The sequence below is a fragment of the Alexandromys fortis genome, unplaced genomic scaffold (genome assembly GCF_014885135.2).
Source record: "Alexandromys fortis isolate MF-2015 unplaced genomic scaffold, M_Fortis_MF-2015_v1.1 scaffold_56, whole genome shotgun sequence".
NCBI classification, from domain to species: Eukaryota; Metazoa; Chordata; class Mammalia; order Rodentia; family Cricetidae; genus Alexandromys; species Alexandromys fortis.
This window is the reverse complement of record NW_026067935.1, coordinates 5,983,904-6,011,554: the sequence shown is the minus strand read 5'-3', so window position 1 is coordinate 6,011,554 and position 27,651 is coordinate 5,983,904. Positions and strand designations below refer to the sequence as shown.

The following is a 27,651-nucleotide window of genomic DNA, read 5'->3' as shown; positions in this document are numbered from 1 at the left end:
AACATTATTTTGAGGGAGGTAACCCAGACCCAGAAAGACAATGTACTCACTCATAAGTAGTTTTTAAACATAAAGCAAAAAAAAAGTCCACAAATCACAATCCCAGAGAACCTAGACAACAATGAGGACCCTAAGAGAGACATACATAGATCTAATCTATATGGGAAGTAGAAAAAGACAAAATCTCCTGAGTAAATTGGGAGCATGGGGACCTTGGGAGAGGGCTGAAGGGGAGGGGAGAGGCAGGGAGGGGAGCAGAGAAAAATATAGAGCTCAATTTAAAAAAAAAAAAGATTTTATTTTTCAGTTATGAGTCTGTGTGTATGGGTGCAATCCCCACAGAGGACAGAAGAGGGCATCTGAGTCCCTGGGCCGGGAGTTACAGGTGGTTGTCAGCCATGCTACACGAGTGCTGTGAACTAAACTGAGCCCCCTCTAAAGCAATATATGCTTCTACCCACTGAGCCCTCTCTCCAGCCCTGCGCTGGCTGCTCTTCAAGGCTCTCACTATACCCTCTCCACCCCACCCCAGGCTGCCAGGATTCTGGGTTTTCAGGATGAGATCTTGTGTCTGTTTTTATCCAAATTCCCAGTCTTGGGGACCAGTGGGCTTGACTGGTGTAGCCTGGGAGTTGTCGTCAGGAAGTGGGACAGACTGGGCACCGTGGCTCATATTGATCTCTAACCCACGCTTCTTAGGAGATTGAGGTGGGAAGATTATAAATTCAAAGCCAAACTCCATCACAAAATAAAATGAAGTAAAGGACTAGGGTTCATCCTTAGCACCAACAAAAGGAACAGCGACTGGGCAGGGGGCACCTGTGGGATCAGTTGAGTTCCTAGAAAGCTGGGAGCGTCCGTGTGAGCAGGCTAAGACCACTTGCTGGGATCTGCTGTCACTGAAGGCAGTTATGATCCCAGCTTTGTACTACAGCTGTCAGATTTTAGCAAACGTGTTCGTGTGTTTCAGACAAGGTCTCACGTAGTCCAGGCTAGCCTTGAACTCTCTACATAACTGAGGATGACCTTGAACTTCCTGATCCTCTAGCCTGAACACACCTTCCACACGTCACCTCCTGGCTAACATTGGTGTCCTTTGAATAAGTCCCCCAGGAGCCTTAATTAGAAAAGAAGCCACACCCTGGTGTTTTATGAACCCTGAAGTCGAGCTTTGCAGATCTGTAGATCGGTGTCTCTGGGACACCCATGTTTCTTAGTTTTTGCAGTGACACCCTGCTGCTTTGGGTCACTTTATTCTCTCATATTTTTGTGTTCTCACTACCTTCTGTAAAAAGACGCTGGCCAAGAAGATGACAGTCCTGTATAAGCTGGCCCGGGAGCAGCTGTCCAAGCAGCACCATTACGACTTTGGGCTCCGGGCCCTGAAGTCCGTGCTGGTCATGGCTGGGGAGCTGAAGCGAGGCTCTGCAGACCTGCAGGAGGTAGGCTGTGCAGTGTCTGTGGCTGAGTGTGGTTCCGTGCAGTCTCCACCCGGAAGGCGGAAGGCGAGGTGGAGGACATGGGGCTGTCCCTCCGTTGGCTGTATGGCTTGGCTTTGCTCTTCTCATGGTGATGTTGTCTTCGGAGACTTGTTACCTTCAGATCAAGTTCAGAGTCCGTGTGGCAGTACCAGTATTCAGGGTGCTTCTGTAGCGACTTTCAGCCTGTCATCTTCGGGGGACAGGGAGGCAGAGGGGCAGAGTAGCCTTCTGTTGAAGGGGGAATGTGAGTTCCTCTTCAATTAGTGAGGATTGATTGCACATTTTTAAAATTTTTATTTCTTTTTCTTATGTGTGGGGGTGTTACGTCTGCATATATGTACCACATGTATGCCTGGTACTCTTGGAGGCCCTAGGGTTACAGATGGTTGTGAGCTGCCATGTGGGTGCTGGAGTTGAACCTGGATCCTCTGAAAGAACAGCCAGTGCTCTTAACCACTGAGTTATGGCTCCACCCACTGGGCATATATCCTAACGGGACTCAGTGAGATGTCTCACAGGTACACACGGGCTCTGATCAGAGCCAGCGCCTCCCCACTGACTTCCTCTTTATGGTGAAACAGAGAGAAATTGTCACATCGCTGGCGTTCTGAGGGCAACGTTCTTGCACAATTTCCCACCAGTGATGATGTTGGACATTTAATTTTTGTTTGGATGTAAAACTCGACATCTTACATTCCATTTTTAATTATTTTTTTTCAAGACAGGGTTTCTCTGAGTATCCCTGGTTGTCCGGGAACTCACTTTGTAGACCAGGCTGGCCTCACCTCAGACTCAGAGCTGCCTGACTCTGCCTCCAAGTGCTGGGATTAAAGGTGTGCACTATCACCGCCACGGTTTACATTCCATTTTTATAGGTTTTATTGTGGATTTTTATCGTCTATAAAACCTTGGAAAAAATGAAAGGCAAATTCCAGAAATATCTTTGATATTTTATGTAAATGTTCATATTTCATTTTCATAAAAATATTTTATGAAAGTGGCTTATGCCTTATAATACTTTCTACTTTATATTAAATCATAATTAAAACATGTTTTGAGACAAGTTCTCATTATGCAGTCCTCCCTAACCTTGAACTTGCTGCATAGACCAGCCTGGCCTCCATTTCACAGAAATCCATTGTCTCTGCTCCTGAGTGCTGGGATTAAAGGTGTGTGCCACTGTGCCTGGCCAAAATTTTAAATTTTTAAAAATTTTAACTGGGGATACACCTCAGTAGTAGGCATTTGCCTAGGTTCAATCCCTATTACAGCCCCCAATTTTCTTTAAAATATATAAACCTATAACATATAATGTATAAATTTATAACATATAATATGTACAAATCCATAACAAAATATGTTTTGTTATATATTATGTTTTTTCAGGGGGTGTTGAAACAGGGTTTCTCTGTGTATCCTTGGCTTGCTTTGTAGACCCACTGCCTCTGTCTTCCAAGGACTGGGTCCAAAGGCATGCATCACAGTGCCTGGCATATATTATGCCTTTTACCTTTGTTTATTTAGTGTGTGTGCTCGTTCCTCATCCTGTGCTTGTGGAGGTTAGAGAAGAATTTGTCAAAGTGAGTTTTCTTTCCAACTTGCAGGCTCTGGGGATTAAGCACAAGTCATCAAGCTTGGGGCTTCTCGTCTGCTGAGTCATCTTTCCATTCCTCATTACATATTTATGTTAGAGATATAAAATCTGTGACTAAGCACATTAAATTTTAGAAGAACGTTCCATGCTGTTGGGAAGGGGGGATGTCCCTGTGCATGCTGGGTTCTTAGGCAATCCCTCATCCTCTGGTCTCTCCAGGATGTGGTCCTGATGCGGGCGCTGCGGGATATGAACCTACCCAAGTTTGTGTTTGAGGATGTACCCCTCTTCCTGGGCCTCATTTCTGACCTGTTTCCTGGGTTGGACTGCCCCCGTGTGCGCTACCCGGATTTCAACGATGCCGTCGAGCAGGTGTTGGAGGAGAATGGCTACGTGCTTCTGCCTGTCCAGGTGAGCAGGGTGCAGGGTGCAGGGTCTGTCACTCACACTGGCCTGGAACTCACTGCAGAACACAGGCTGGCATCAGACTCCTGGCTCAGTCAGTGAAGTGCTTACCACACAAGCAGTCAGACTTGAGTTCAATTGCCCAGAACCCACGTAAGAAAAAAAAAAAAAAAGGCTGGGAGCTGGAGAGATGGCTCAGAGGTTAAGAGCACTGCTTGCTCTTCCAAAGGTCCTGAGTTCAATTACCAGCAACCACATGGTGGCTCACATCATCTGTAATGAGATCTGGTTCCCTCTTAACTGGCCCACAGGCAGGCAAACCACTGTATACTTAATAAATAAATAAATCTTAAAAAAAAAAACTGGCCGGGCGGTGGTGGCACATGCCTTTAATCCCAGCACTCAGGAGGCAGAGGCAGGCAGATCTCTGTGAGTTCGAGGCCAGCCTGGTCTAGAAGAGCTAGTTCCAGGACAGGAACCAAAAACTACGGAGAAACCCTGTCTCGAAAATTAAAAAAAAAAAAAAAAGCTGGTCTCAGCACACATTTTAAAACCATCTCTAGTAGGCTAGCCTGGTGGATCCCTGAAACTTGCTGACCAGACAGTCTAGCCACATCAGTGAGTCCCAAGTTTAGTGAGAGACATGATCTCAAAGAGTAAAATGGAGAGGAATTGAGGATAATAGCCGCTCTCCCTCTCCCCCATGAAAACACACACATTCCTGTCAGGAGTGTAAAATAACACACTGCACTGGCCAACAATCTGCCAGCTCTTCAGCAAGTTACACCCCACTGCTCAGGCCCAAGAACAGTGAGAACATGTCTGTGCACGTGAGTGAGCTCCCGAGGTCACATATTCCCAGTGGCTCAGACGTGGAAACCAGTGTCTGTCAACTGACAGATGCGTGTGGTCTAGTCATGAAATAAAATAGTATTTAGCTATAAAAGGGACAGAGATGGGCACCGCAGCACATACCTCCAGCACTCAGGAGACAGTGGCAGGAAGGCCAGGAGCCCGGGGCCAGCCTGAGCTACGCTACACAGGGGTTGGTTCCCTCCTTTCACACGCTCAGGTCATAAAGCTTTCTGAAACACCTTGACTGCTCAGTCAGCTCACCAGGTCTGAACTCCATCGGAATAAACTGTTGTTATTACTATTAATGATGATGATTATTAGTTTTAAAAGCTATGCTTAGCACGACTGCCCACGGCTTTCCTGCAGGTGGATAAAGTGGTCCAGATGTTCGAAACCATGCTGACCCGCCACACGACGATGGTGGTGGGGCCCACAGGAGGCGGCAAGTCTGTGGTCATCAATGCTCTGTGTCAGGCCCAGACAAAGTGAGTGTCCTGCTGGGGTGAGGGCGTTTGTCAGGACGGCGTCTTGGGAAGTGTTTGGTGAGAGCTTTGGCCGTTCATCTCATGGGATGTGTGTCTGTCCCAATCATGAGTTGTTTTCTGAGTGATGAGACCTAATACCTACAAAAAGAAGATTATGGGGATGAAGGACTTGTTCTGGCTCAGGGTTTAAGAGGATGAAATCCGTCATGGCAGTGAAGGCAGGCACCGTGGAGTCCCTGGAGGCAGGCGGGCAGGAACATAGCACTGAGACTTCCCACACCTGGGAGGACCGAAAAGCAGAGAGCCGACAATGCTGGCATTGGTAATGGGCCTTCCTTTGGGCTGCCAGCTCCTGAAAAATGACGCAGAGACTTTTTATTAATTATGAAAGCTTGGCCTTAGCTTAGGCTTGTTCCCAACTAGCTCTTAAAACTTAAGTTAACCTGTTTATATTAATCTACATTCTGCCGCGTGGCACATTACCTCTCCTCGGTGCCATTTTTTTTTCTTTTTGTTTTTTTTAGAGACAGGGTTTCTCTGTGGCTTTGGAGCCTGTCCTGGAACTAGCTCTGTAGACCAGGCTGGTCTCGAACTCACAGAGATCCGCCTGCCTCTGCCTCCCGAGTGCTGGGATTAAAGGCGTGCGCCACCATCGCCCGGCCTCCTCGGTGCCATTTTGACCGACTTCCTCCACATCTGGCTGGCGAATCTACCATCTCAGATTCTTCCCAGAGTTCCTATCTCTGATTGAAAGTATTGCTTGTCCTCTCCTGCCTAGCTATTGGCCATTCGGCTGTTTATTAAACCAATTAGAAGATGCCTTAGGCAGGCGAGGAAAGACAGCAACACAATAGCACACTGTGTGATCAAATTTTCACAACAGACACTTGATGAACGTTCTCCTCTTTCCAATTTTATTTTCTCTGGCACCCCAGCCCATGGGATGGTCCCACTCACATTCAGGGAAGATCATTCACCCTCGGTTAAAACTCTGAAAATGAGGCCAGGGAGACAGCTCAACAGTTGAGAGCACCTGCTGCTCTTGCGGAGGACCCTAGTTTGGTTCCCAGCACCCACATGGGTGCTGTGACTCCTGTAACTCCAGTTTCAGGGGATGGGATGCCCTCTTCTGTAGTGCAAAGACACATGTTGACAAAACACTCACACACAGAAAACAATACATATTTAAAACTATTAAAAACTCCTCCAGAGACACACTTGAAGCTGTCTCCTAGGTGACCCCAAATGCCGCCACATTAACAATGAGGATTGGCCATCATAGCAACCCCAAAACTCAGTGTTTCTCATGGCTTCATTGCCAACTCAGAACACACAGTAGGCGCTCCTGCAGATTGTGACAGTCAGGTGGACTTGTGGAGTGAGCACCTTGCTGTACCTCTTAGGAAGACAGTGTCCAAGTTCAGTTACATCATCCCAGTACCTGCCATGGACAATGCTGGAGTGTCGCCCCCACAGACACCTTGTCACCAGGCCTGTGGGAAGGAGGAGGCGACTCTAACTTTTAATGTACTCTAAATCACATGGAAGGGCCAGTGAAATGGTTCAGAGCCGGTAAAGGTGCTGGCAGCCAGACTTGACAACCTGAATTTGAACCCCAGAATCCACAGGGTGGAAGGAGAGAACTGACTCCCAGAACTGTCCTCTGACCCCCCCCCAATAAAAATAAACTACAGTAATAATTACATAAATCACTAGAATTAGGAACATCCCAATGGCTCACTGTGGTGTGACAGTCTTAAATACTGAGCGGATTGTCTAGCTTCATGCTTCTCCCCTTGTCAATAGCTGGGCTCTAGACAGGCTTGGATGATTGCCAATATTCCAGGCAAACTCTAAATAGAGCCATTTGACCTGTGTGGCTCTAGCATTTCTAGGTCGCACAGAAAATCTCAGGACTGAGTCTGGGAGACTGCCTGAGATTTAAAGAACACCAATGGGTTGTATCAGCACAGGGTTTCCTTCAATTGGCAGTATAGTTGGAATCTACCATTACAGAGGGGTATGTGCTGGCCACTTGACTTATAAAGTGTGCAACACACAGAGCCAGGTGTGGTGGTGCAGGCCCACGATCTGGCAGGCAGAGGTAGGAGGATCACTATTAGTCTGAGGGCAATCCGGTCTACTTAGTAATTTCTAGGCTAGCCAGGGCAACATAAGGAGACCCTGCCTCTGACTTTTCTTACAAAACAGAAACACAGATCAGTTTTAGAGTGGACTCCCATCTGCACTTCCTCTCACGGGTCTCGTGTGTCCCCCTTTGGGGCTTTGTTGCTCTGAGCCATAGCTGAAGCTGCCTCTTTGGTTTAGGCTCGGGATAATGACGAAGTTATACATCTTGAACCCCAAAGCTGTGAGTGTTATTGAGTTATACGGCATCCTGGACCCCACCACTCGAGACTGGACAGATGGGGTGCTGTCTAACATCTTCCGGGAGATCAACAGGCCGACCGACAAAAAGGAACGGAAGTGAGTGTCTACCTCACTAGCCAGAAGCCTGGGTTAGAGGTCATTTCTTCGGCATCCTTTAATTTTGAGCAGTTTCTTAGAATTTTTTTCTGTACGACTTTGATGTTCCAGAATATTCCAGACCAGATATGTTATAGAAAGGTCAACAGAAGTGTCACAGGGATAGGGTATCTGTCTCAGCATGGGAAATGAGTGATGTCTGTATGTCCAGCTATTCACAGTGCTGTAGTCAGAGGTCTCTCTCCCACCCGCCAGCTCCCAAATAACCACGCAGCAGCCTTATATTACTTATAAATGCTTGGCCAATGGCTCAGGCTTATTATTAGCTAGCTCTTATAGCTAAATTAACCCATATTTTTTTTTATCTATGCTTTGCCACATGGTTCTTGGCTTGTTACCTCATTTTTTACATCTTGCTTCCTTGGCAGCTGACTGGTATCCCCCAGACTTTGCCTTTCTTCTCCTGAATCTCTTCTTAGATTTCTCACCTCGTTCTATCCTGCCTTGCCATAGGCCAAAGCAGCTTTATTTATCAACCAATGAGAGCAACACATATTCACCGTGTACAGAAAGACCATCCCACAGCACAGGGCCTTTTCTTCTTGATAAGGCATCATTTCCTCTATCTGTAGGGAGACACCTCAAGGGGGCGCTAGCACCCTGTTTCTCATCAACCCCACACCCAGTGGTTTGAATAGCAATTGTTACTTGTTTGAGTCAAATCTTTCTACTGTGGATGCAGATGGCAAGTCCCTGCTGTGAGGTGACAGAATTATAGAGTGTGGGTGGTAGCCACACAATGGAACCAGACACACGTGGCTTAGCCTCAGTTTGATAAGAGCCCAGGGGTTGTGAAGAGAACACACTTATCCTTAGGAACTACATGCTGAATTATGAGGGGGGAAAATTATCATATCTGTAACAGATCAAAGAGAGAGGGGAGGTAAGATGAGGGGGAGGGAGAAGAAAGGGAAGGAGAGAGAGAGACTGTGAATATAACACTTTGAGAATCTTCCTGGCCCCCTCTGCTATTTTCTTATGAAGAGAACCGGCATGGAATTAGGAACCATCCTGATAATCTAGAACAATCTTGTCTTGAGATTTATTTATTTATTTTATGCATGAGTGCTCTATCTCATGTATGCCTGCATGTCAGAAGAGGGCATCAGATCCCACTATAGATGGTTGTGAGCCACCATGTGGTTGCTGGGAATTGAACTCAGGACCTCAGGAAGAGCAGTCAGTGCTCTTAACCCCTGAGCCATCTCTTCAGTCCCCTTGTCTTGAGATCTTTAGCTAAGCTCTCCCTCTCTCCCAGCTAAGTGTAGCACATGGCAGCACACATCTGTAAACCTAGCATTTGGGATGCTGAGGCACAAGAGTTTTCAGCCAGCCTGAGCTACCTCATGAGACCCTGTCTGAAAATAAATTGGGCTGGAAATGGCTTAGTGGTTACTGTCACTGTGTGCTCTTCCAGAGGACCAGGGTTCAGTTCCCACCACCCACATAGCAGCACTCAGCTATCTGCATCTCCAGGTCCAGCTGCCCTCTTCTGGCCACCTTGGACACTGCATGCACACGTGGCACAGATGTTCATGCAGACAAAACACTCATACATATGAAATAAAAATTTAAAAATTTTTAAAAATGAAGGAAACAAAAAAGAAATAACCAAGTTTTTTTTTAAAAAAAAATAGTGATAAATTACAATTTATTCTTGTCTTCAGCTTTGCCCTCAGACAAAAATGGGGTACGGGGTAGTGGACCATTATACTTTCTGTACCCATGATACTGCTCACTCAGGCTTAGTAAATGATCCCCATGCGGAGATGTTGTAACTTCCAAGAACAAATGAAGATAAAGGCAGATAGTATGAGATGAAAAAGATGGTGATCGCAAACTTCAGGCAAAACAAATGGCTCTAAAATGAACTGTAGAATACTAGTTGGCTCTGCAGTAAATGTCTGCATATTAAAATAATGTCGGTAATGTGTACTATTGATGAGTTCAGCAGTGTATTAATCCAAGGATGGAAGGTCAGTTCACCAAAGGATGCTAGCTGGATTGTGTGTGATGTTCTCCAGGCCTCCAACATTAGCGAGTTACTCGGTATTTATGAACCACATGGTCAGACACGAGGGCCAAGGGAATGCCCTGGGAAGTCCTGGTTGGAAAGCCCTAGGACAGCGGGGACATTGGGGGAGCTCTGGGCTCTGTGACTTACCTCTCTTTGGTCACTGCAGGTACATTTTGTTTGACGGCGACGTGGATGCCTTGTGGGTGGAAAACATGAACTCAGTGATGGACGACAACAAGCTGCTGACCTTGGCCAATGGGGAGCGCATCCGTCTCCAGGCACACTGTGCCCTGCTCTTTGAGGCAAGCAGTGCTGAGAGCCAGACTTGAACAGGGGCCTTGCTGTTAGTGCCTTTATTAGGGTAGACGATTATGAAAACACAGAAGCTGATGAATGCCACGCTTTGATTTTTTAACATGACGTTTATCTACATTTGTGGACTCAGGTTTGTGTGTGGTCAGAGGCAACTTGTGGGAGTTGGTTTTTTTGTCCAGTGTGTGGGTCCCGGGGATTGAACTCGGCTTGTAAGGCTTGGTAGCAAATGCTTTACTCTCTGAGCCCATCTTATTGGCCCCAACCCTTTGTTTACCATCCTCTTCCCTTATCCCCTCTTTAAGCTAGAGTTGACTGCTTTCATGTTCGTTTGTTTGTCTTCCGAGACAGGCTCTCACTTAGGTAGCTCCAGCTGTCCTGGAACTCACTGTAGTCCACGCTGGTCTCGAACTCACAGAGATCCACCTGCCTCTGCTTCCCCAGTACTGGGATTAAAGGTGTGCGCACCCACACCTGTTTAGCTTGTCACTCTTTCTTTTACTAAATTTATCCATTAGTAGGGTTGGAACGATGGCTCAGTGGCTAAGCGTGCTTGCTGCTCTTTCAGAGGACTTGAATTTGGTTCCCAGTATCCACACTGGGCAGCTCACAAACACCTATCACCTGAGCTCTGTGGGATCAAAACCCCCTTTTCTGGCTTCCCAGGCACTACATGGACACAGTGTACCTACCTACACACGCACACATACACACACACACACACAAAGTAAAAATATGAGCTTTTAATTTATCCATTATTGCTGAACATGTTTGTAATCCCAGCGATTAGGAGGCCTCACAGGAGGCAGGAAGATTCCCATGAATTTGTCCCCAGTGTGGGCCACATAAGGAGTTCTTGGCCATCTATGAGTCTATAGCAAGACCTGATCTCACAGAAACAAAGCAAAAGTTAAAAACTTGACATATTATCTACTGACCGAGTCCTGTGAATCTGCTACCTCAGTTGTCAACCTTCCCTCCTCAGAACACGCATTTCTGAATTGTCTATCAGCGCACACCCCTGACATTGTTTCAAATATGGGAATAGTTACTGCAGAGCCAACTAGCGCACTTTAATTCCTTCTTTGTCTGAAGTTTGTAGTCACCTTCCCTTCCTTTCATGCTATTTGCCTTTATCTTGATTAAGAAAGTCTCCCTACCACGTCAAGAACCGAGCCCTCCTGTTTGTCCCAGAGACCTCTCCCCGACTCTCTCCGCCTCATTTTCTGTTATACTTGTTTATATCCTACTTTTGATCGGGCAGTCAACAACATTTATTTAGTGAGAAGACGTCACATCAGACATGGGTAATCTCACGGTGAACTCCATCTTCAGTTTAAAACCCCAACAGCTATACCGACTGTCTGGCATGGACTTCGTGCTTTAGTGAGCCTTTGCACAGGGAAAGCCCTGGCATGTGTGACCCAGGGCCTAGCAGCCATGTCCAGAAGGGTCACGAGCTGAGGGGTTCACTCTTTGCAGGTGGGAGACTTGCAGTACGCCTCTCCTGCGACCGTGTCTCGATGCGGGATGGTTTACGTGGACCCTAAGAATTTGAAGTACCAACCATACTGGAAAAAATGGCTGCAACAAGAAATACAAAACAAGGTGAGCACCATCCTTAGACAGCTGGAGCACAGCCAGCAATGCTGGACACCAGCCGGGGGCGTCTTTGAGCACCCAGCCCGAGGAGCCTTTGCGTCACGCGTGCTTGTGAGATGGGTGATTTCTTTGGCAGATTAGGCCAGGGATCAACTGATTTATGCAAAAAGGCAGATAGGAAACACTTTCAGCTGAACTTACTCATGTTTGCCGCTGGGGTGGGGACACAGCCAGAGATAATACACACAGAAGGACATGGCTGTAGCTAGCGGATGTTAACCCAGGTAGATTCTGGGTTTCAGTGTGCACACCTGGTTCAGATGGGTCCAGTTATGGAGAGAGGGGATGCCCCCTTCTGTGCCTTTGCTCGGCTGGACGAGTGCCGTGTGCAGACGAACCAGTTTGCCCTGCCGTTGAGATCTGATGGCTTCAGCTGACCGCTGGCCTGCCCACAGTGGCCCCAGCTTCACAGCAGGACTCACTGAAAGTGATGGCTGTGACAGGCATGTATGCATGGTGGCTTCAGTCCCATCCAGAGGCCGGACCTCGTTTTCACAGGTGGTTGAGATGTCTCTCTAGAAGGGCCACGAGACTGCGTGGATTGGAAAGCAGAATATTATTTTCCCAGAGTAGAGAAGGCCAGGTGAACCAGGGCCATCAGAAGCAATGTCACACGGGAGGATTTTCTTCATGGGACTCTTAAAGACCCACAAGTTCCTTGCTGGGGCACTGGCACCCTGCTGAAAGAGGACTTCTAGCTAAGATTTATTTTTTTTTTTTTTTTTTTTTTTTTTTTTTTTTTTGGTTTTTAGAGACAGGGTTTCTCTATGTAGCTTTGACCTGTCCTGGGACCCACTCTGTAGACCAGGCTGGCCTCGAACTCACAGAGATCTGCCTGCCTCTGTCTCCTGAGTGCTGGGATTAAAGGCGTGCGCCACCACCTCGCAGCTTACTTTACTTTTAATTAAGTACACACTTATGCATGCATACACACATACATACACACACTTTCATGCATATGAGTGCAGTGTCCATAGAGGCCAGAAAAAGTCATCAAACCCCCGAGGCTAGAGTTGCAGGCATTTGTGAGCTGCCCACTGTGGGTCCTCTACAAGAGCAGTACACCATCTTTTTGTTGTTGTTGTTTTTGAGACAGGGTTTCTCCATGTAGCCCTGGCTATCCTGGAACTCTCTCTGTAGACCAGGCTGACCTTGAATTTAGAGATCTGCCTGCCTCTGCCTCCAGAGTGCTGGGATTGAAGATGTGCGCCACCACCACCTGGCAACAGTTCACCATCATTTTTAAAATATGCATTTTATGGTTTCATGTGTATTAGTGCTTGCCTGAATGTAGGTATGGCACTGTGTGCATGCTCATGCCCAGGGAGGTCAGAAGAGGGCGTCAGATCCCCTGGGACTGGAGGCAGAACCTGTTGTGAGCCACCGTGTGGGTGTAGAGAATTGAACCCAATTCCTCTGTAAGAGCAGCCAGTGCTCTTAAGGCTGAGCCACGGCTCCAGCTTTAGTACATCTGCTGAGGTCATCACCACAGCTGTTTCTCGCCCTTTTCGGGACAAGAAAAACCCCTGATAACTTCCAGTTAAAAGGATCCCTGAGCAGGACCTGGTGGCACACACCTTTAATTCCAGCACTCGGGAGGAGGAGTCAGGTAAATCTCTGTGAGTTCGAGGCCAGCCTGGTCTACAAAGTGAGTTCCAGGACAGCTGGGGCTACACAGAGAAACCTGTCTTGGAAAAACAAAACAAAACAAAAAAATAGAAACAAAAACAAAAGGATTCTTGGAAAGGATTTGGGTCTCTCCTCCGCAGGTAGAGCAAAAGTATTTAAATGACCTCTTCGAGAAATACGTGCCCTCGCTCATCGACATGATCATAGAGGGGATAGTGGACGGGAGACAGGGAGAGAGGCTCAAGATGGTGGTTCCTCAGACAGACCTGAACATGGTAAGAACACTCCACTGCTGAGGGCAGGAAAGGCAGACTTCCTGAGAGAGGGACCACTGCGGTGGGGGAGGGGCTTAAAGGGAGCAGAGATGGCTGATGGGTGAATGTCAGGGTTCATTCTTGTGACCCCCCCCCATGCAAGCTAAGGGGCCAGGCTCCATGTGTCCAAACCAATATGGCGAGTGTCGATGCCCTCACCATGGGATAGGGAACCCCAGGACTCAGGACAGATTACATCATGGGGTTTAGAAAGAGGGGCTGAAACAGGCTTTCTGTGACCAGGTAACCCAGTTAACCAAGATGATGGATTCGCTACTAGAAGGGGAAATCGAGGACCTTGACCTGCTGGAGTGCTTCTTCCTGGAGGCTCTCTACTGCTCACTTGGCGCCTCCCTGCTCGAGGACGGGAGGATCAAATTTGACGAGGGCATCAAACGCCTCTCGTCGATGCCCACTGCAGACACAGAAGGGGTCTGGGCCCGTCCTGGAGAGCTCCCAGGTAGGAATCCTGACCCCTTCTTTGGTGCAGGCTTACAGAAGAGGTGGACTTGCTTCTCCTTGTTCCTGCCTGTGTCATGTGGCCGGTGCTATGCTCAGGGCTTCAAGTGTGTCACCTGCTCCAGCAGGTCAACCCCTGAGTCACCACTGCAGGAGGAGGCGGTGCCTCTGACTCCATCTTGGCCCCTTCTGCTCTGGCTCTGGCTGAGCTCTCCATACCTGACACACTCCAGGGTTCCCCATTTTCCTCTGGGCTCCCCCAAATGTCTCATAGACCAGCAGATAAGTCACAGGAGAGTACCTTATAAAGGGTTTAAAATTTTGCGTGAGTATGTGTGACCTTAAATAGAACCAGGTGGAGCCCACAGGTGGCCTTCCACTTGGAGAAGTGGTCTGAGAGATGGGTGGGCATGGCACACGTTTGAATGGGGATCCTGGCGAGGAAATGGTCTGGGGAAGGGGTGCAAATGGCGGGCGCAGCTCCAGCTCTGGAGCTATCTTTAACACCATGCTTCTTCTTTTCTTTCCCACCCTGTCTTTGCCAGATATCCTTATGGGTCATGAGTCATGGGTAACGGGGTCACGGGTCATACCTATATTTCTCCAGTCTTAGAATTCAGCATCTGCATCAAAATTTTCTGTTTATTTGCCCCTACCCTTGCCTGGACCACCAACATCTGTAACGGCAGGGTCATGGCCTTGCACTCGGGGTTGTGTCTCTAAGGAAGGGACTGGTGGCTAACTCCAAAAGGTAGCACTGGCTCAAAAGTCCCAGCATCAATTCTGAGTACTCTCTGAGGGCCTTTCCCGTGAAGGAGTAGCACGCAAGCCTGAGTGTGCTCCGAGGTGAACAGGCGGCTCATTCCAGATGCATTAGACCCTAGCCTGCTCCCAAGTCTATGACCAAAACAACACGGACCCTTGTTCCCCTAGGGCATCTTCCCACCCTGTACGACTTCCATTTCGATCCCAAGCGGAACCATTGGATCCCGTGGAGCAAGCTAGTTCCTGAGTATATTCACAGCCACGAGAAGAAATTTGTCGACATCCTGGGTGTGTAAGCAGCAGTCCCGGTCTCAGCTTCTTGGTGTGAGTGGGTGTGAGTGGGCGTGAGAAGATGACCATGGCCTCATTGGCAACTGAGCACCATCCGTGGAACTGGCTGGGAGTGTCTAGAGGGTGGCACCATGGGCCCCTTGGGGTTCCACTTTGTCCTACGCCTCTGAGCACCTCTGTGTGTGTGACCTGGGTTTTTCCTGCAAGCCGATGCCCGTGATAGCCTGTTCTCCACTTTCCTTTACATCTCCTAGGACACCCCAGCCACAGAGCTGGCTGGGCACAGGGAGGGCAGGAGGGGAGCCACAGCAGAGGCTCACAGTGGGCATGGACCTTGAGTGCCCTGATCCACCCTTATGATAATATAGTAAGCATATCTGGTCCGGTGTGTGGTGTTTCCGGAGCAAGATACTTGCATTTTTTCAGCCCCCCTCCCCCGCCCTGCCCATTGAAGCCTTCCCCGGGAGAGTGGGTGGCCTGGGCCTGACTGTGATGATGCTACCTTCAGCAGAGGTTTTCAGGAAACCTGTCCCACAGGTGCCCGAGGTGTGAGTCGGGGAGAAGTGGGGTTTTCATTCTGAGTGCAAATCAGATGGAGTTTGGGGAGCAGGGTGGTTGAAGTCGGCGGAGCTGCCACATCATTTTGCCAAGGAAATGCGTTATACTCCGTTATACACTTTGATTGGGCAGGTGTCAGGCCTTCAAAAGCCATGGGACGACTGGGAAACCGAGGCTAGACTTAACTCATATTCACCTTTGCAGCTGGAGCATGACTTAAAAGCAAAGCAAAACAAAATGCCAGGCAGTGGTGGCATACGCCTTTAATCCCAGCACTTGGGTTGCAGGGGCAGGCAGATCTCTGAGTTTGAGACCAGTCTGGGCTACAGAGCAAGGAGGACAGTCAGGACTACACAGAGAAATCCTGCCTCGAAAAACCAAGCCAGAACCAAAACAGAACTGTGCATGTGTGCATGTGTTTTGTGTGTGTGTGTGTGTGTGTATCCGTGTGTCTGTGGTACAAGTGTATGTACCTGGCCGCATTTGTGAAACAAACAGGCTGTCTGGTGTCTTCCTATATGCTATGGGCCTTCACGCCTAGAGACAGGTCCCCTCACTGAGCCTGCAGCTTGTCCTGGTTATACTGTCTGGCCAGCAAGCTCTCAGGTTCTGCCTGACTCCATTCTCTGATATGGATGTTAAAGGCACACACAGTCACACACAACTTTTAATGTACATGCTTGAGATTTGAATGTAGGTCCTCATGCTTCTAGAGCAAGGCTGTTACCCACTGAGCCACCTCTCCAATCCCAGAGCTCAGAGTTTGCTGCCTCTTACTGAATGCAGGGGACTCCGTGTGAGTGTCAGGCGGCCGACTGCTCAGAGTTCCCGTGACACCCCGATTCTTCTATCTTTCAGTTCATACAGTGGATACGACCCGCATCACCTGGATACTGGAGCAGATGGTTCAAATCAAGCACCCCGTTCTTTTAGTGGGCGAATCGGGCACTTCTAAGACAGCCACTACCCAGAACTTCCTTAAGAATCTGAGCGAGGAGACTAACGTAAGCATTTGTATTAGTTACCTGTTTCTGTGTGACAAGCTGCCCCAGCTCCCAGTGGCTTAGTGCCACAAGCCCTATTACCTCTCCGTTTCAGGAGTCAGGACTCTGATGTGGCTTAGCTGGGTGACTCAGGGTCAGGTTCCCTCATGGAATTGTAGTTAAGGTTGGTGAAGGCTGTGTTCGTTTGAAGACCTGACTAGGGCTGGATGACCTTCTTCCAAGACAGCATTTCATGTGACTGAGAGTCTTAGATCCTCAGCGTGGGCCTCTCCGAGGAATGGTTGACTGTGCTTGTCTTAGACCTTTGCTATAACAGAAGACCCGAGACAGGGTAGGTTACAAAGAGTAGCCATTTACTTAACTCAGCTCTTGGGAGCCAGGAAGTCCAAGAGCATGGTGCTGCCGATGGACAGGCGAGGGCCTTTGTGGTGCGTGGGGCCATGGAGGGTGGGGAAGCAACACATGGTGAGAAGGAGCAAGCCTGCCAGAGGAGGCCACTTTCATAAAAGACAAGCCAGTGAGTCTTACTCTCCATCCGATTGCCCCCAGCGGTCTTGGGAGCCTCCGAAGCTCCAACGCATGGGAGCCTGGGCGTATTCCGTCCACAGCAGTGACATGCAAGGGCAGCTGGCTTCCTTCATGGCAGAAATCCACACGGCAGAAGCCACCAAGTTCCTTGTGACATGGTGTCAGAAACTCGCTATACCAGAAATGCAGACAAATGTGTTTCTTTTCACAATGTCAGAGTCTACTAAATAAGAATAAATTCACAAGGTTTAGAAGTTTTGTTTATTTTTTTCGAGACAGGGTTTCTCCATGTAGCCCTGGTTTTCCTGGAACTTGCTCTGTAGACCAGGCTGGCCTCAAATTCTGCCTCCAGAGTGCTGGGTTTAAAGGTGTGCGCCACCACCACCTTGCCAAGGTTTAGCAGTTTTAATGACAGTTATCACAAGGTCCACCTACCTTGATAGCCCGGGCAAGGTGATGGCAATTCTTTATCCCTGTTTTCATGATTGATACTAACTCTCACAGCACACCTTAGATATGCCATTTATCTGTATGTTTATATATGGATGACAGAGGGGACACAAATCAGAGAGGCCACAGCAGAGCTCAGGGGGTCTCAGAAGTGTGTTGAGAGTCTGTATCAACGATAATGAACCCAATCAGAGCCACAGCTGTGGAATCTTTAGCCGCCAGGTTAAAAAACTGAACTGGGTCAGGAAACAGCAGGCCAGGTCCAGGGCCAGACAGGTGAACAGATGGACCGGCCAACAGTTGTGTCAGCAGCAGGGGACAGAGCCAAGTCAGCAAGTCCTTGGTCCTCGATGCGTACTAGGTGTCACTATAGGTTGGTGTGCAGCCGGGCCATGGTAGTATTGGGTGTCATGATAGGTCAGTGTGCAGCTGGGCCATGGCAGTATTGGGTGTCACGATAGGCTGGTGTGCAGCCAGGCTATCATAGTATTGGGTGTCACGATAGGCTGGTGTGCAGCCAGACCATCACAGTATTGGGTGTCGCAATAGGTCGGTGTGCAGCTGGGCCATGGCAATATTGGGTGTCACGATAGGCCAGTGTGCAGCTGGGCCATTGCAGTATTGGGTGTCTATCACTTTTTGGGGTCCAGACAAGTGAGTTCCACACTTTCTTTGGTCTGGTCTGATAAGTCCTTGAGCCTGGTTTCCCTGACATTATTTTAATACATTCATGTGCCCCCACAGTTTTGGTTCTCCCCAGTAAACATGGTTTGTTTTCTACTCCCAAGAATAAGTCCTTATTCAGTCTGTGCTGGATGGGGGGTACATGGCCGATGGTGCCATTTCTGGGTCCCCCCCCCCCGAGATTATAGGAATCCTTCTCCCTCAAAATGGAGTCAAAAGCAGCTTGTCAAACAGAGTTTCCTAAGACCGTGTACAGCCTAAAGGACCACTGTTTAATACAATAAGGAGCTACGAGAGAGGACATGGACATAGCCTTGCCTGTATCACCTACTCATATTCTTTCATGCTACATGGGTCACACAGGGAGTCCTCTGAGCCCCTCAATTGGCCTTGGGGTACAGGTGATGGAGGGCCGTCATGGAGGTTAGCTGTTACATTCTCTGTGATCCTTTTGCGTGTTCTAGAACTTGGTCACTTGTGGGAAAGTCTGCTATGAACAGGGCCCCAGGCCAGCCGCTAGCACAGGAGAAGTTGCAGCTCACATAGACACTCTCTGGGGACTCACAGTGGGGTATGAGGGGGATATCGGGAACATGAGGGTGTATCCAGGTGGCAAGAAGGAATCTGGGTGCGTTCTTCACACGCTGTTACGCCAAGGGACCTGTTCATGCTCTCTCCACCCCTCTACTGGCTCTAACCCTTTTCTGTTCTCACAGCCTGCTCTTGTTGATTCTGTCCATCCTGTGCTTTTCTGTTTTGGTTGTCACTATGCTGGTGACACTCTTTTCTGTGATAAAACACCATGACCACAGCAGCTTAGAGAAGGAAGAATTGATTTCGGGGCTTAGAGTCAAGAGGGATGAGTCCATCACCATCATGGGGAAGTGTATCAGAAGTACCAGGCATGGCGGAAGGAAAAGCCGAGAGCTCGCATCTCAACCATAAGCAGGAAAGAGAGTACTAATGGGAATGGCCCGTGGCTTTTAAAATCTCAAACCCTTCCTCCAGCAAGGCCACACCTCCTAAGCTTCCCCAGACATTGCCAACAACCTGGGACCAAGCATTCAAATGCCCCAGACATCTTATTCAAATCTCTACAGTAAGAGATGCTTATTTCAGCTCTGGAACCTCAGAAGACAGAGACAGTTGGATGTGGTGGCACACGACTTAATCCCAGCACTCTGAAGCAGAGACAGATAGGTCCCCGTGATTACTAGGCTAGCCTGGTCTACATAGTGAGTCGCAGGATACCCACAGCTACATAGAGAGACTCTTTCTCAGCAAAGAAGGCAGAGATGTCCCCTGCTTCCTTCTCTGATGCTTTTAATTCTGTGCCTTCTCTACTCCTGTGGCTTCTGGAAGCCACATGGGCCTCAGGGACATCTCTGCAAGAAATGTTGGATGGGTCAGGCCTGCCTGCCTCTCTCCTCGGATGTAGTCCCTTGCAATGTGGTGTATTTAGTTTTAAAGGTGCCAGGTGGAGGGCACAGGATTGCTGTTAGAAGCTGAGATTTATAGGCCTGTAGAGGCTTCAAGAGGAATCCGTGTCCCGAGTCTTCTGTGTGCATCTTCGCTTTCCTAGGACCCTGCCCCTAGACCTCACTGGCTGCAAGCAGACAGACACACAACCAGTTAGCTGCTGACCATTGGCACACAGGCGTGTGTACTCGTGGCCAGCTGGGTTGAAGGACATTTGAAAGTCAGTTGTTCCCAAAGTGTGGTCCTCAGACAACTTTGGCACCAGCTGGGAAGTTGTTTAAATACTTCACTGATTGAACCCTGGGGGCTACCGAGCTGTGTGCTTCAGCAGTCCAGTTGGGCTGGTATATGGCTGAATATGAGCATCTGTATGTGTGTGAATGTGTGTGTGCGCGCGCGCTCGCGCACTCACACACACACTCTATGAGTATAGTATGAGAATAGTTCCTCTAAGGGCACAAGAAAGAGACGGAAGAGAGGGAGAGAGACCTTTGTCTCTGGACAAAGAGAACATTTTCCCTCCAGCGAGGAGGTCCAGCAGGAAGCCTCAGGTTGGTTGTTCATGCTTTCTTTAGCCTCCGTATTAGCCTGCAGTTGCCTTGAAAGCAATTTATGTTTAAAACTCCTCTGCCATAGAGAGTGATACAGCGGTTGTCGTTGAAGTCATCTCTTCAGGCTCTTAAAGGTCAGACAGTTGCCTTTTTAGAGGCCACCAAGGTAGAATGACACTTCCCCTACCACATACCATCATGTGGTTTTCTAATCACCCGGGTAGAAAGGACCAAGGACCTGCATCAGTTCTAGACCGTCAGTTGGAAGCCAGTTGTTTGCCCTCTGCTCTGTTGCAGATTGTGCTGATGGTCAGCTTCTCCTCACGCACCACATCCCTGGACATCCAGAGAAATTTAGAAGCAAATGTGGAGAAGCGGACAAAGGACACATATGGGCCACCCATGGGGAAGCGCCTGCTGGTGTTCATGGATGACATGAACATGCCAAAGGTAGGTGGGGCTTATAGAGATGGGATAGGTCTGTGTGTGTGTGTGTGTGTGTGTGTGTGTGTGTGTAAGTTCGTGTCTTTTAAGATTTGTATTATTTAAGACTAATTTTAAATTTTATTTTTATGGGTGTGTACCTGTGTGTATATATGCCACATGAGCCCAAAAGACCAGAGGAAGGTGTCATCCCCTGGAGCAGGAGTTACATGTGGTTGTAAGCTTCCTGACATGGGAGTTGGGAACAGAACTCTGATCCTCTGGAAGAGCAGCAAGTGTTTTCAACTCTGTACATCTGCACCATGTTTGACCATCTATACATTGTCCACTCGTGGATTCAGTCACCCATTTACCTCCTGTTTCATTTACCCACAGACCTGAAGCTTTTATTCTTCATCCGTATGTTAAGAAATCTGTAAAAACCCATCCATCCACCTATTCATCTACTCATCCACACACCTACAGAATCTATCCATCCATCCATCTATCCATCCATCCATCCATCCATCCACCTATCAATCCATTCATCCATTCATCCATCCATCCACCCAACTATCCACCTATCCATCCATCCATCCATCCATCCATCCATCCATCCATCCACTTACCCATCCAAACATCCATTCATCCACCTATCCACCTATCAATCCATTCATCCACCCAAGCATCTATTCATCCATCCAACCATCCATCCATCCATCATCCATCCATCCAAACATCCATCCATCCATCCAAACATCCATCCACTTACTCATCCCTCAATTTACCGACTAACCATCCATCTACCCACTTACCTACATTGGGCGCCATTTTATAAACAGAGTCTGTACTTTTGTTTCCTGGCTGTCCAGACCCAAATAATCACACAGAAACCATATTAATTACAACACTGTTTGGCCAATGGCTCAGGCGTACTTTTAGTTAATTATCACATCTTAAATTACACATTTCTATTATTCTATATTTTACCATAAGGTTCGTGGTTTACCAGTAAGGTTCTGGTATCTTTATCCTTCTGCAGCTACATGGCATCTGCCTGACTCTGCCTTCTTTCTCCCTGCCTACCTATCTTCTGCCCTGCCATAGGTCAAAGCAGTTTCTTTTTTTAACCAATGGTAATAAAATATATTTATAGCATACAGAGGGGAATCCCACATCACCCACCCACCCACCCATCCATCCACCTACTCATCTGTCTATCCATCCACTTACTTATCCATCCATCCACCCATCCACCCACTCATCTTTATATCTATCCATCGACTTACCCATTCATCTACCTACTCACCCATACACCACCCACCCACCTACCCACGCACCTAGCCACCTACTTATCTATCCATCCGTCCACTTATCCATCCATCCATCCACCCACCCACCTACCCACTCACCCATCCATCCATTTTCTACCCATCCATCCATTCCATTTGTTGAACTCCTCCCAGGAACCTGGCACTGTAAGGCGTGTAAGCCTCAGCAGTCGCTGCCTTCGTGGAATGCAGCGTGGTGAAGGAGACCGATTTTAAGCCTCAGGTGTGAATAGGCAGTCATAGGCTTGGGAAGCCCAAGGAGGCCAACCCGGAATGCTCAGGGGGAAACAGGAGAGGTGAGCATTTGAGGTCGGCACTGCCTTGCCCAGCTCTGCTTTTCGATACTTCTCTTCTCTTTCCTCCCAGGTGGATGAGTATGGCACCCAGCAGCCCATTGCCTTGCTGAAGTTGCTGCTGGAAAAGGGCTTCTTATACGACCGTGGGAAAGAGCTCAACTGTAAGAGTATCCGGGACCTGGGCTTCATTGCTGCCATGGGGAAGGCAGGAGGGGGCCGCAATGAAGTGGACCCCAGGTTCCTCTCACTGTTCAGTGTCTTCAACGTCCCTTTCCCGTCAGAGGAGTCTCTGCGCTTGATCTACTACTCCATCTTGAAGGGCCACACCTCGGTAACTGGGCTCTCCCCACAAGTCTGAACTGGAGGAAAATGTGTCGGGTGGGAGCATGTGCAGGGTTGATTTATTTACCCTAGCCTGGGGTCTGTGCACTCCAAGGCTTTGTCCAGGAGGGGAGAGTGTGGTGTGAGGAGCAGGAAGAACTGTGAGCCTTGTAGGAAGCTATTTAACTACAGATGAGGTCATATACCACTGTTGAATACCCCGCAAGGCAATCAGAGCAGGTCAAATAGTGAGCTACACACACACACACACACACACGCACGCACGCACGCACGCACACACACACACATACACATACACATACACATACACGCACGCACACACACGCACACATGCAAAAAAAAAGTAAAATTATCTGGCGGTGGTGGTGCACGCCTTTAATCCCAGCACTCGGGAGGCAGAGGCAGGCGGATCTCTGTGAGTTCTAGGCCAGCCTGGTCTAGAAAGAGCTAGTGCCAGGACAGGAACCAAAAAAAAAGCTACGGAGAAATCCTGTCTTGAAAAAAAATAAAAAAAAAAGTAAAATTCACATAATTTAAAATTTATTATTTTAGCCATTTTAACACATACAATTTAGAAACATTTGGTCCATTCAGTCTTGCTAACTAGTCTCACTGTGTAAATAGAACACTTTTTTTTAACCATAGGAAACCTGTACCCATTACAGATTCCCCTCTCTCCAAGTCCCTGGAAGCCACGCAGCCCCTGAAGCCTGGCTTCTCTCACTTAGCACCAGGTTCTCAAGATGCATCCACGAGTCAGTGTTCCGCTCCTCTCCCTGACCAAACGCTAGTCTGTCATGAAGCCACAACATTTCGCTCATCCATTCTTCTACTGATAGACATGACGCTCTTTTCATTCTTTTAAAGAACTTTAATGAGAGCATCGGGGGTGTGAGCCGGAAACTGACATTCTGCACGTTAATACTTTACAAAAATATTGTTCAAGATCTCCCTCCCACCCCTTCGAAGTTCCATTACATCTTCAACCTCCGAGACCTGTCCCGAGTTTTCAATGGCCTTGTCCTCACTAATCCAGATCGGTGAGTTTGGGGCTTGTTTGTTTTACTGAAATATACCCTAAAACGGCCGTCGCCAAACTTTCACAGTGTTGCCCAAGACCACGGGAAAACACAGGTATTGACATCATGACTCATAACAGTAGCACAGTTTTAGCAGTGAAAATAATTTCATGGTTGGAGGTCACGACTACACGAGGAACTGTATCAAAGGGTTGGATGATGTTAGAAGGTTGAATGGCGGCTTTGGTTGGAACTTCTCAATGAATCAAACAGGTCACAAAAATGTGTCAGCGAATCACACAGCATCCGTGAGCGCATGGATGGAGAAAACAGATTGACCCTTAGGGTGCCAGCTAATGCTCCTTGACCCCCGAAGCTGGGTTGTGTACAGTGTCTTGGTCCCTCCAGTGGGATGGTTTTGCTGCCTTACCTGCTCAGCCCTGCAGCTGGATCTGCATGGAGCCTGCGGCTAGTCTGGCTACAGCATTTCCAGCTGGGTAGAGGATGGTGTATCTCCAGGAGTCGCCAGACACAACACAGAAAGGGTTAGGACTGGAAGAGTCTCAGGAACGCCAGACTCCCATCTTTCCCGGGCAGCTTCAGTCTCTGTGGATCTGCAGGGAGGGACTGAACTATGTGGGTCCACACCAGCAGCCGGCGACACTGAGGGACGGCAGAGGGCTCTTCGTGGTCTCTGACCTGCCTTGGAGGGCTGTGGATGGTTTACAGTGGCCGTCTTCCTGTTCCTAGTCTTTTGGACGGGGTGATGATGGCTCTGCTAGAATTAGAGAAAGTTCTAGAAGTAGGGCTAGGAAAAGGAGCAGCCCTGAGACTGATGCTAAGTTCACACAGGGTTTGGGCTGTTCATGTGACTGGCAAGAAGGCTCCATTTCCTCCTTACAGTAGGATGAGCTGTGGGTGATGACTGTCACCTCCATATTTAATTTGTTAGCTTCCAGATTGTGCTCCCCCCCCCCCCGTCCACCCGAACCCTCTCCCCCCAGGAGACCTGGTGACCGACAACATTGCCCTTCCTTCGTGTAGGTTTCAGACAGTGACTCAGATGGTCAGGGTGTGGAGAAATGAGTGCCTGCGGGTTTTCCATGACCGGCTCATCAACGAAGTAGACAAGCAGCTGGTGAGCATGCGCGACGCCGTAGTGTGTGGGAACCCCACATCAAGTCTGAGTAAGACACATGCCAGCGGTGCCGGCAAGATGGTTCAGTGGGCGCTGCAGCCAAGCCTGATGATCCGAGTCCATCCCTGGGGCCCAGATGGTGGGAGGAGAGAACTGACGCCCGGAAGTTATCTTCTGCCCTCTACGTGTGCCCCAAGCATAAATAAATAAGAAAATGTAATTGAAAAACAGACAACCAAAAAAGAGGGTTTAGGAAAAAATAAAACCAAAAGAAACCAACACAGGTTTCTCATAAAACCAACTCATGCAGGATGTTCACAGCAGAAGGATAGGCGCCACTAGGGAAGGTCGAGGCAAATTATCCCACCGAAAACGGTGAATTCTCTGTTCCTGCCAAGTGTATGCAGCTGTGGACATGCCTGGGGCCTTAACCCGCTTTTGTTTCGAGGTGCAAGATCACATAGGGAACCTGGTGAAGGAGTATTTTAACGATGACTACGAGGCCGTGATGAGGGACCCCATCCTGTTTGGGGACTTCCGGACAGCTCTGCACGAGGATGAACCACGCGTTTATGAAGACATCCAGGACTACGAGGCCGCCAAGGCGCTGTTTGAGGTGCGGACTGCCTGCCTCCAGCTCTGTCCATACAGGATATTTCACACCCAGCAGCGGTTCACTGTAGCAAGTTGACACCCAGCAGACCGGAGATTTCCTTTAGTTTTAGTTATATACATGGTTGTGTGTGTGTATGTATGTGTGGTGTGTGTGTGTGAACATGTGTGGATGAAAGCGTATGTATGCATGCATGCTTGCATGTGAGTATAGGTGCCCATAGAGGCCAAAAGAGGGCATCAGACTCCCTAGAACTGGAATCACAGGCAGTTGTGAGCCACCTGCTGGAGTGCTCTAACCGCACTTGGGTCCTGGGAAGAGCAGCATCTCCCTGCTGAGCCATCTCTCCTGTCCCACGCCCAGCCGACTGCAATCCTGATGTCGGGAATTAGGGTCTCCGGCCCCACACGTCCTAATGATCCGACTACATACTCAGCCTTGGATGGCTGAGGCATCTTTTGTCTTTCCTGACGTGAAGGAGAGAGCCTGCCTCATAAAATGTGGTGGGCTCATGGACCCTTCCCCCTCAAGGAAATCCTTGAGGAGTACAACGAAGTCAACACCAAGATGAACCTGGTGCTGTTCGACGATGCTCTGGAGCACCTGACACGTGTGCACCGCATCATTCGGATGGACCGCGGCCACGCACTGCTGGTGGGTGTGGGCGGCTCCGGAAAGCAGTCCTTGGCCAGGCTGGCAGCTTACACCGCCGGCTACGAGGTGAGGGGGATTCTGTGTAAAGAGTTGGGGCAACGGCCTTCAGCTTTTGTCCCGTTTGCCTGAATTTGCAAAGCGTCTAACTTGCAGTGGCTTGAGAACTCCAGCTCAAAAGTGAGACACAGGCTGTGCCTGTGAATTTGGAACTGTGGGAACACGGGGGTGGGGGGAGCTTGGCCAAACCTGAGAGGAGCTGTGGGTGGCATTGCTGACTGCTTCGCTTCCTGTAACTCCAGCTCCAGGGGATCGGGATCCAGGGCTCTCCTGTGGTCTCTACAGGTCCTTGTATGTATGTGGTTCACTTACAGACATACACGTACACACACATAAACAAAAATCAGTATAAATCTTATAGAAAAGATGAAATTGCTTTAAAGAGCTGTAAATCAAGATGGCACGGTCCATCATTTTAAGCGTGCTTTTTGATCTAGCCACCGATCTGCGTGACCATCACCAGCCTTTGCGGTTGCAGGTCTCCTGCTTGTCCTCCCTGTGACTCCCAGGTGGCCTGTCCTTTCTCCAGATACACATTCCACCTAGGACCATGCACCTTTTATACTCACACCTTGACACGTGTGTGCGGCACACACAGGACACCTGTCAATCATCCGACTTCCATACTTGTGCGCCTCAAGCGACGTCATGTTTGGGGGCATGCAAACCTACGTGCTCTCCGGCTGTGCTCAGCGCTTTCCCCTGCCTCAGTAGGCACTGCTTGCCTGTTTCCCCAGGTGTTTGAGATCCTGTTGAGCCGAGGCTACTCCGAGACTAACTTCCGGGAAGATCTGAAGAGCCTGTACTTGAAGCTAGGGCTGGAGAACAAGATGATGATCTTCCTGTTTACAGATGCGCACGTGGCTGAGGAGGGCTTCCTGGAACTCATCAACAACATGCTGACCTCAGGTACTGCCCACGTGCTGGCAGGAATGTCCAGCTCCACCTCCCACTGCAGTCTGAGACAGGCCTGGCAATCTGTGCTGTCATACAAGCCCCTGCAGTTCTCAGCCGGGCAGCTGAGCCCTCCTCTGCTCCTGCTGAGGGTGGATCGGTTACCGTTCTCCTCCTTGCTATCAGGATTGTCCTGTGTGTCTCAGCTCTGAGAGACACTGTGGGCTTATCTCAGGTTTTGCAAGAAATACAGTGCCCATGACCTCTGTTGTCTGTGAGGTTCAGAGTCTGAGATGTGCAGGGGAGGGGTGGGTACGGAAGCACACACAGACACACAAGGATTGCAGCTGCAATAGTGAGACGAGGGGAGGAGCCTTGTGGAGCAGCACCCCGGAAGCTAATGTGTCTACTTCCTGTGGCCCTTCATCAAACGGCCCAAAGATGAGTTCATTCCAACATCCCTGTGAGTCTGCAGGGTTTCTGGAGGGGACACCGAGGCGTGAACAGGTCCAAGATGTACAAACTTGTCCTTTCCAGTTTACAGAGGCTGCTCTAGCCCAGGGCTCCTTGGCTCACACCACCCTACTTTCTGCTTTTGTGCCCCTCACCCGACCCCTGCTCTTCCCCCTTTCCTGTGACAACACCCAGCTGCCTGGGTCCCCTGCTTAGTCCCAACTGCAAAAGTAGTCCCTTTGGCAGGGAGCATAAGCAAACATATTTGTAAGTCCTAGGGTGGGGCTAGCTGTCTTTGGGGGCCGTCATTCATGCTCCCATATTGGGTAGAGGGGCCAGGAGGCCACTGCTGGAAAAATCT

At 49.0% G+C, this 27,651-nt stretch overlaps 1 protein-coding gene across 7 annotated transcripts in view; it reads left to right on the top strand.

The window, feature by feature from the left end:
• Dnah10 (dynein axonemal heavy chain 10) overlaps window positions 1-27,651 on the top strand; it is a 133,112-nt gene that overhangs the window by 62,709 nt on the left and 42,752 nt on the right. For all 7 annotated transcript variants that reach the window (XR_007592553.1, XR_007592555.1, XR_007592554.1 and 4 more), the window contains exons 36-52: window positions 1,296-1,442; window positions 3,295-3,486; window positions 4,702-4,820; window positions 7,149-7,307; window positions 9,551-9,686; window positions 11,179-11,304; window positions 13,128-13,262; window positions 13,545-13,761; window positions 14,694-14,813; window positions 16,233-16,378; window positions 20,368-20,520; window positions 22,191-22,451; window positions 23,330-23,502; window positions 24,526-24,619; window positions 25,068-25,235; window positions 25,764-25,952; window positions 26,681-26,852. Coding sequence is in view for 4 of the 7 variants with exons in the window: in XM_050146558.1 (XP_050002515.1) it covers window positions 1,296-1,442; window positions 3,295-3,486; window positions 4,702-4,820; window positions 7,149-7,307; window positions 9,551-9,686; window positions 11,179-11,304; window positions 13,128-13,262; window positions 13,545-13,761; window positions 14,694-14,813; window positions 16,233-16,378; window positions 20,368-20,520; window positions 22,191-22,451; window positions 23,330-23,502; window positions 24,526-24,619; window positions 25,068-25,235; window positions 25,764-25,952; window positions 26,681-26,852 (2,707 nt within the window). In the remaining 3 variants the exon portion in view is untranslated. The remainder of the gene's footprint in view (window positions 1-1,295; window positions 1,443-3,294; window positions 3,487-4,701; window positions 4,821-7,148; window positions 7,308-9,550; window positions 9,687-11,178; window positions 11,305-13,127; window positions 13,263-13,544; window positions 13,762-14,693; window positions 14,814-16,232; window positions 16,379-20,367; window positions 20,521-22,190; window positions 22,452-23,329; window positions 23,503-24,525; window positions 24,620-25,067; window positions 25,236-25,763; window positions 25,953-26,680; window positions 26,853-27,651) is intronic.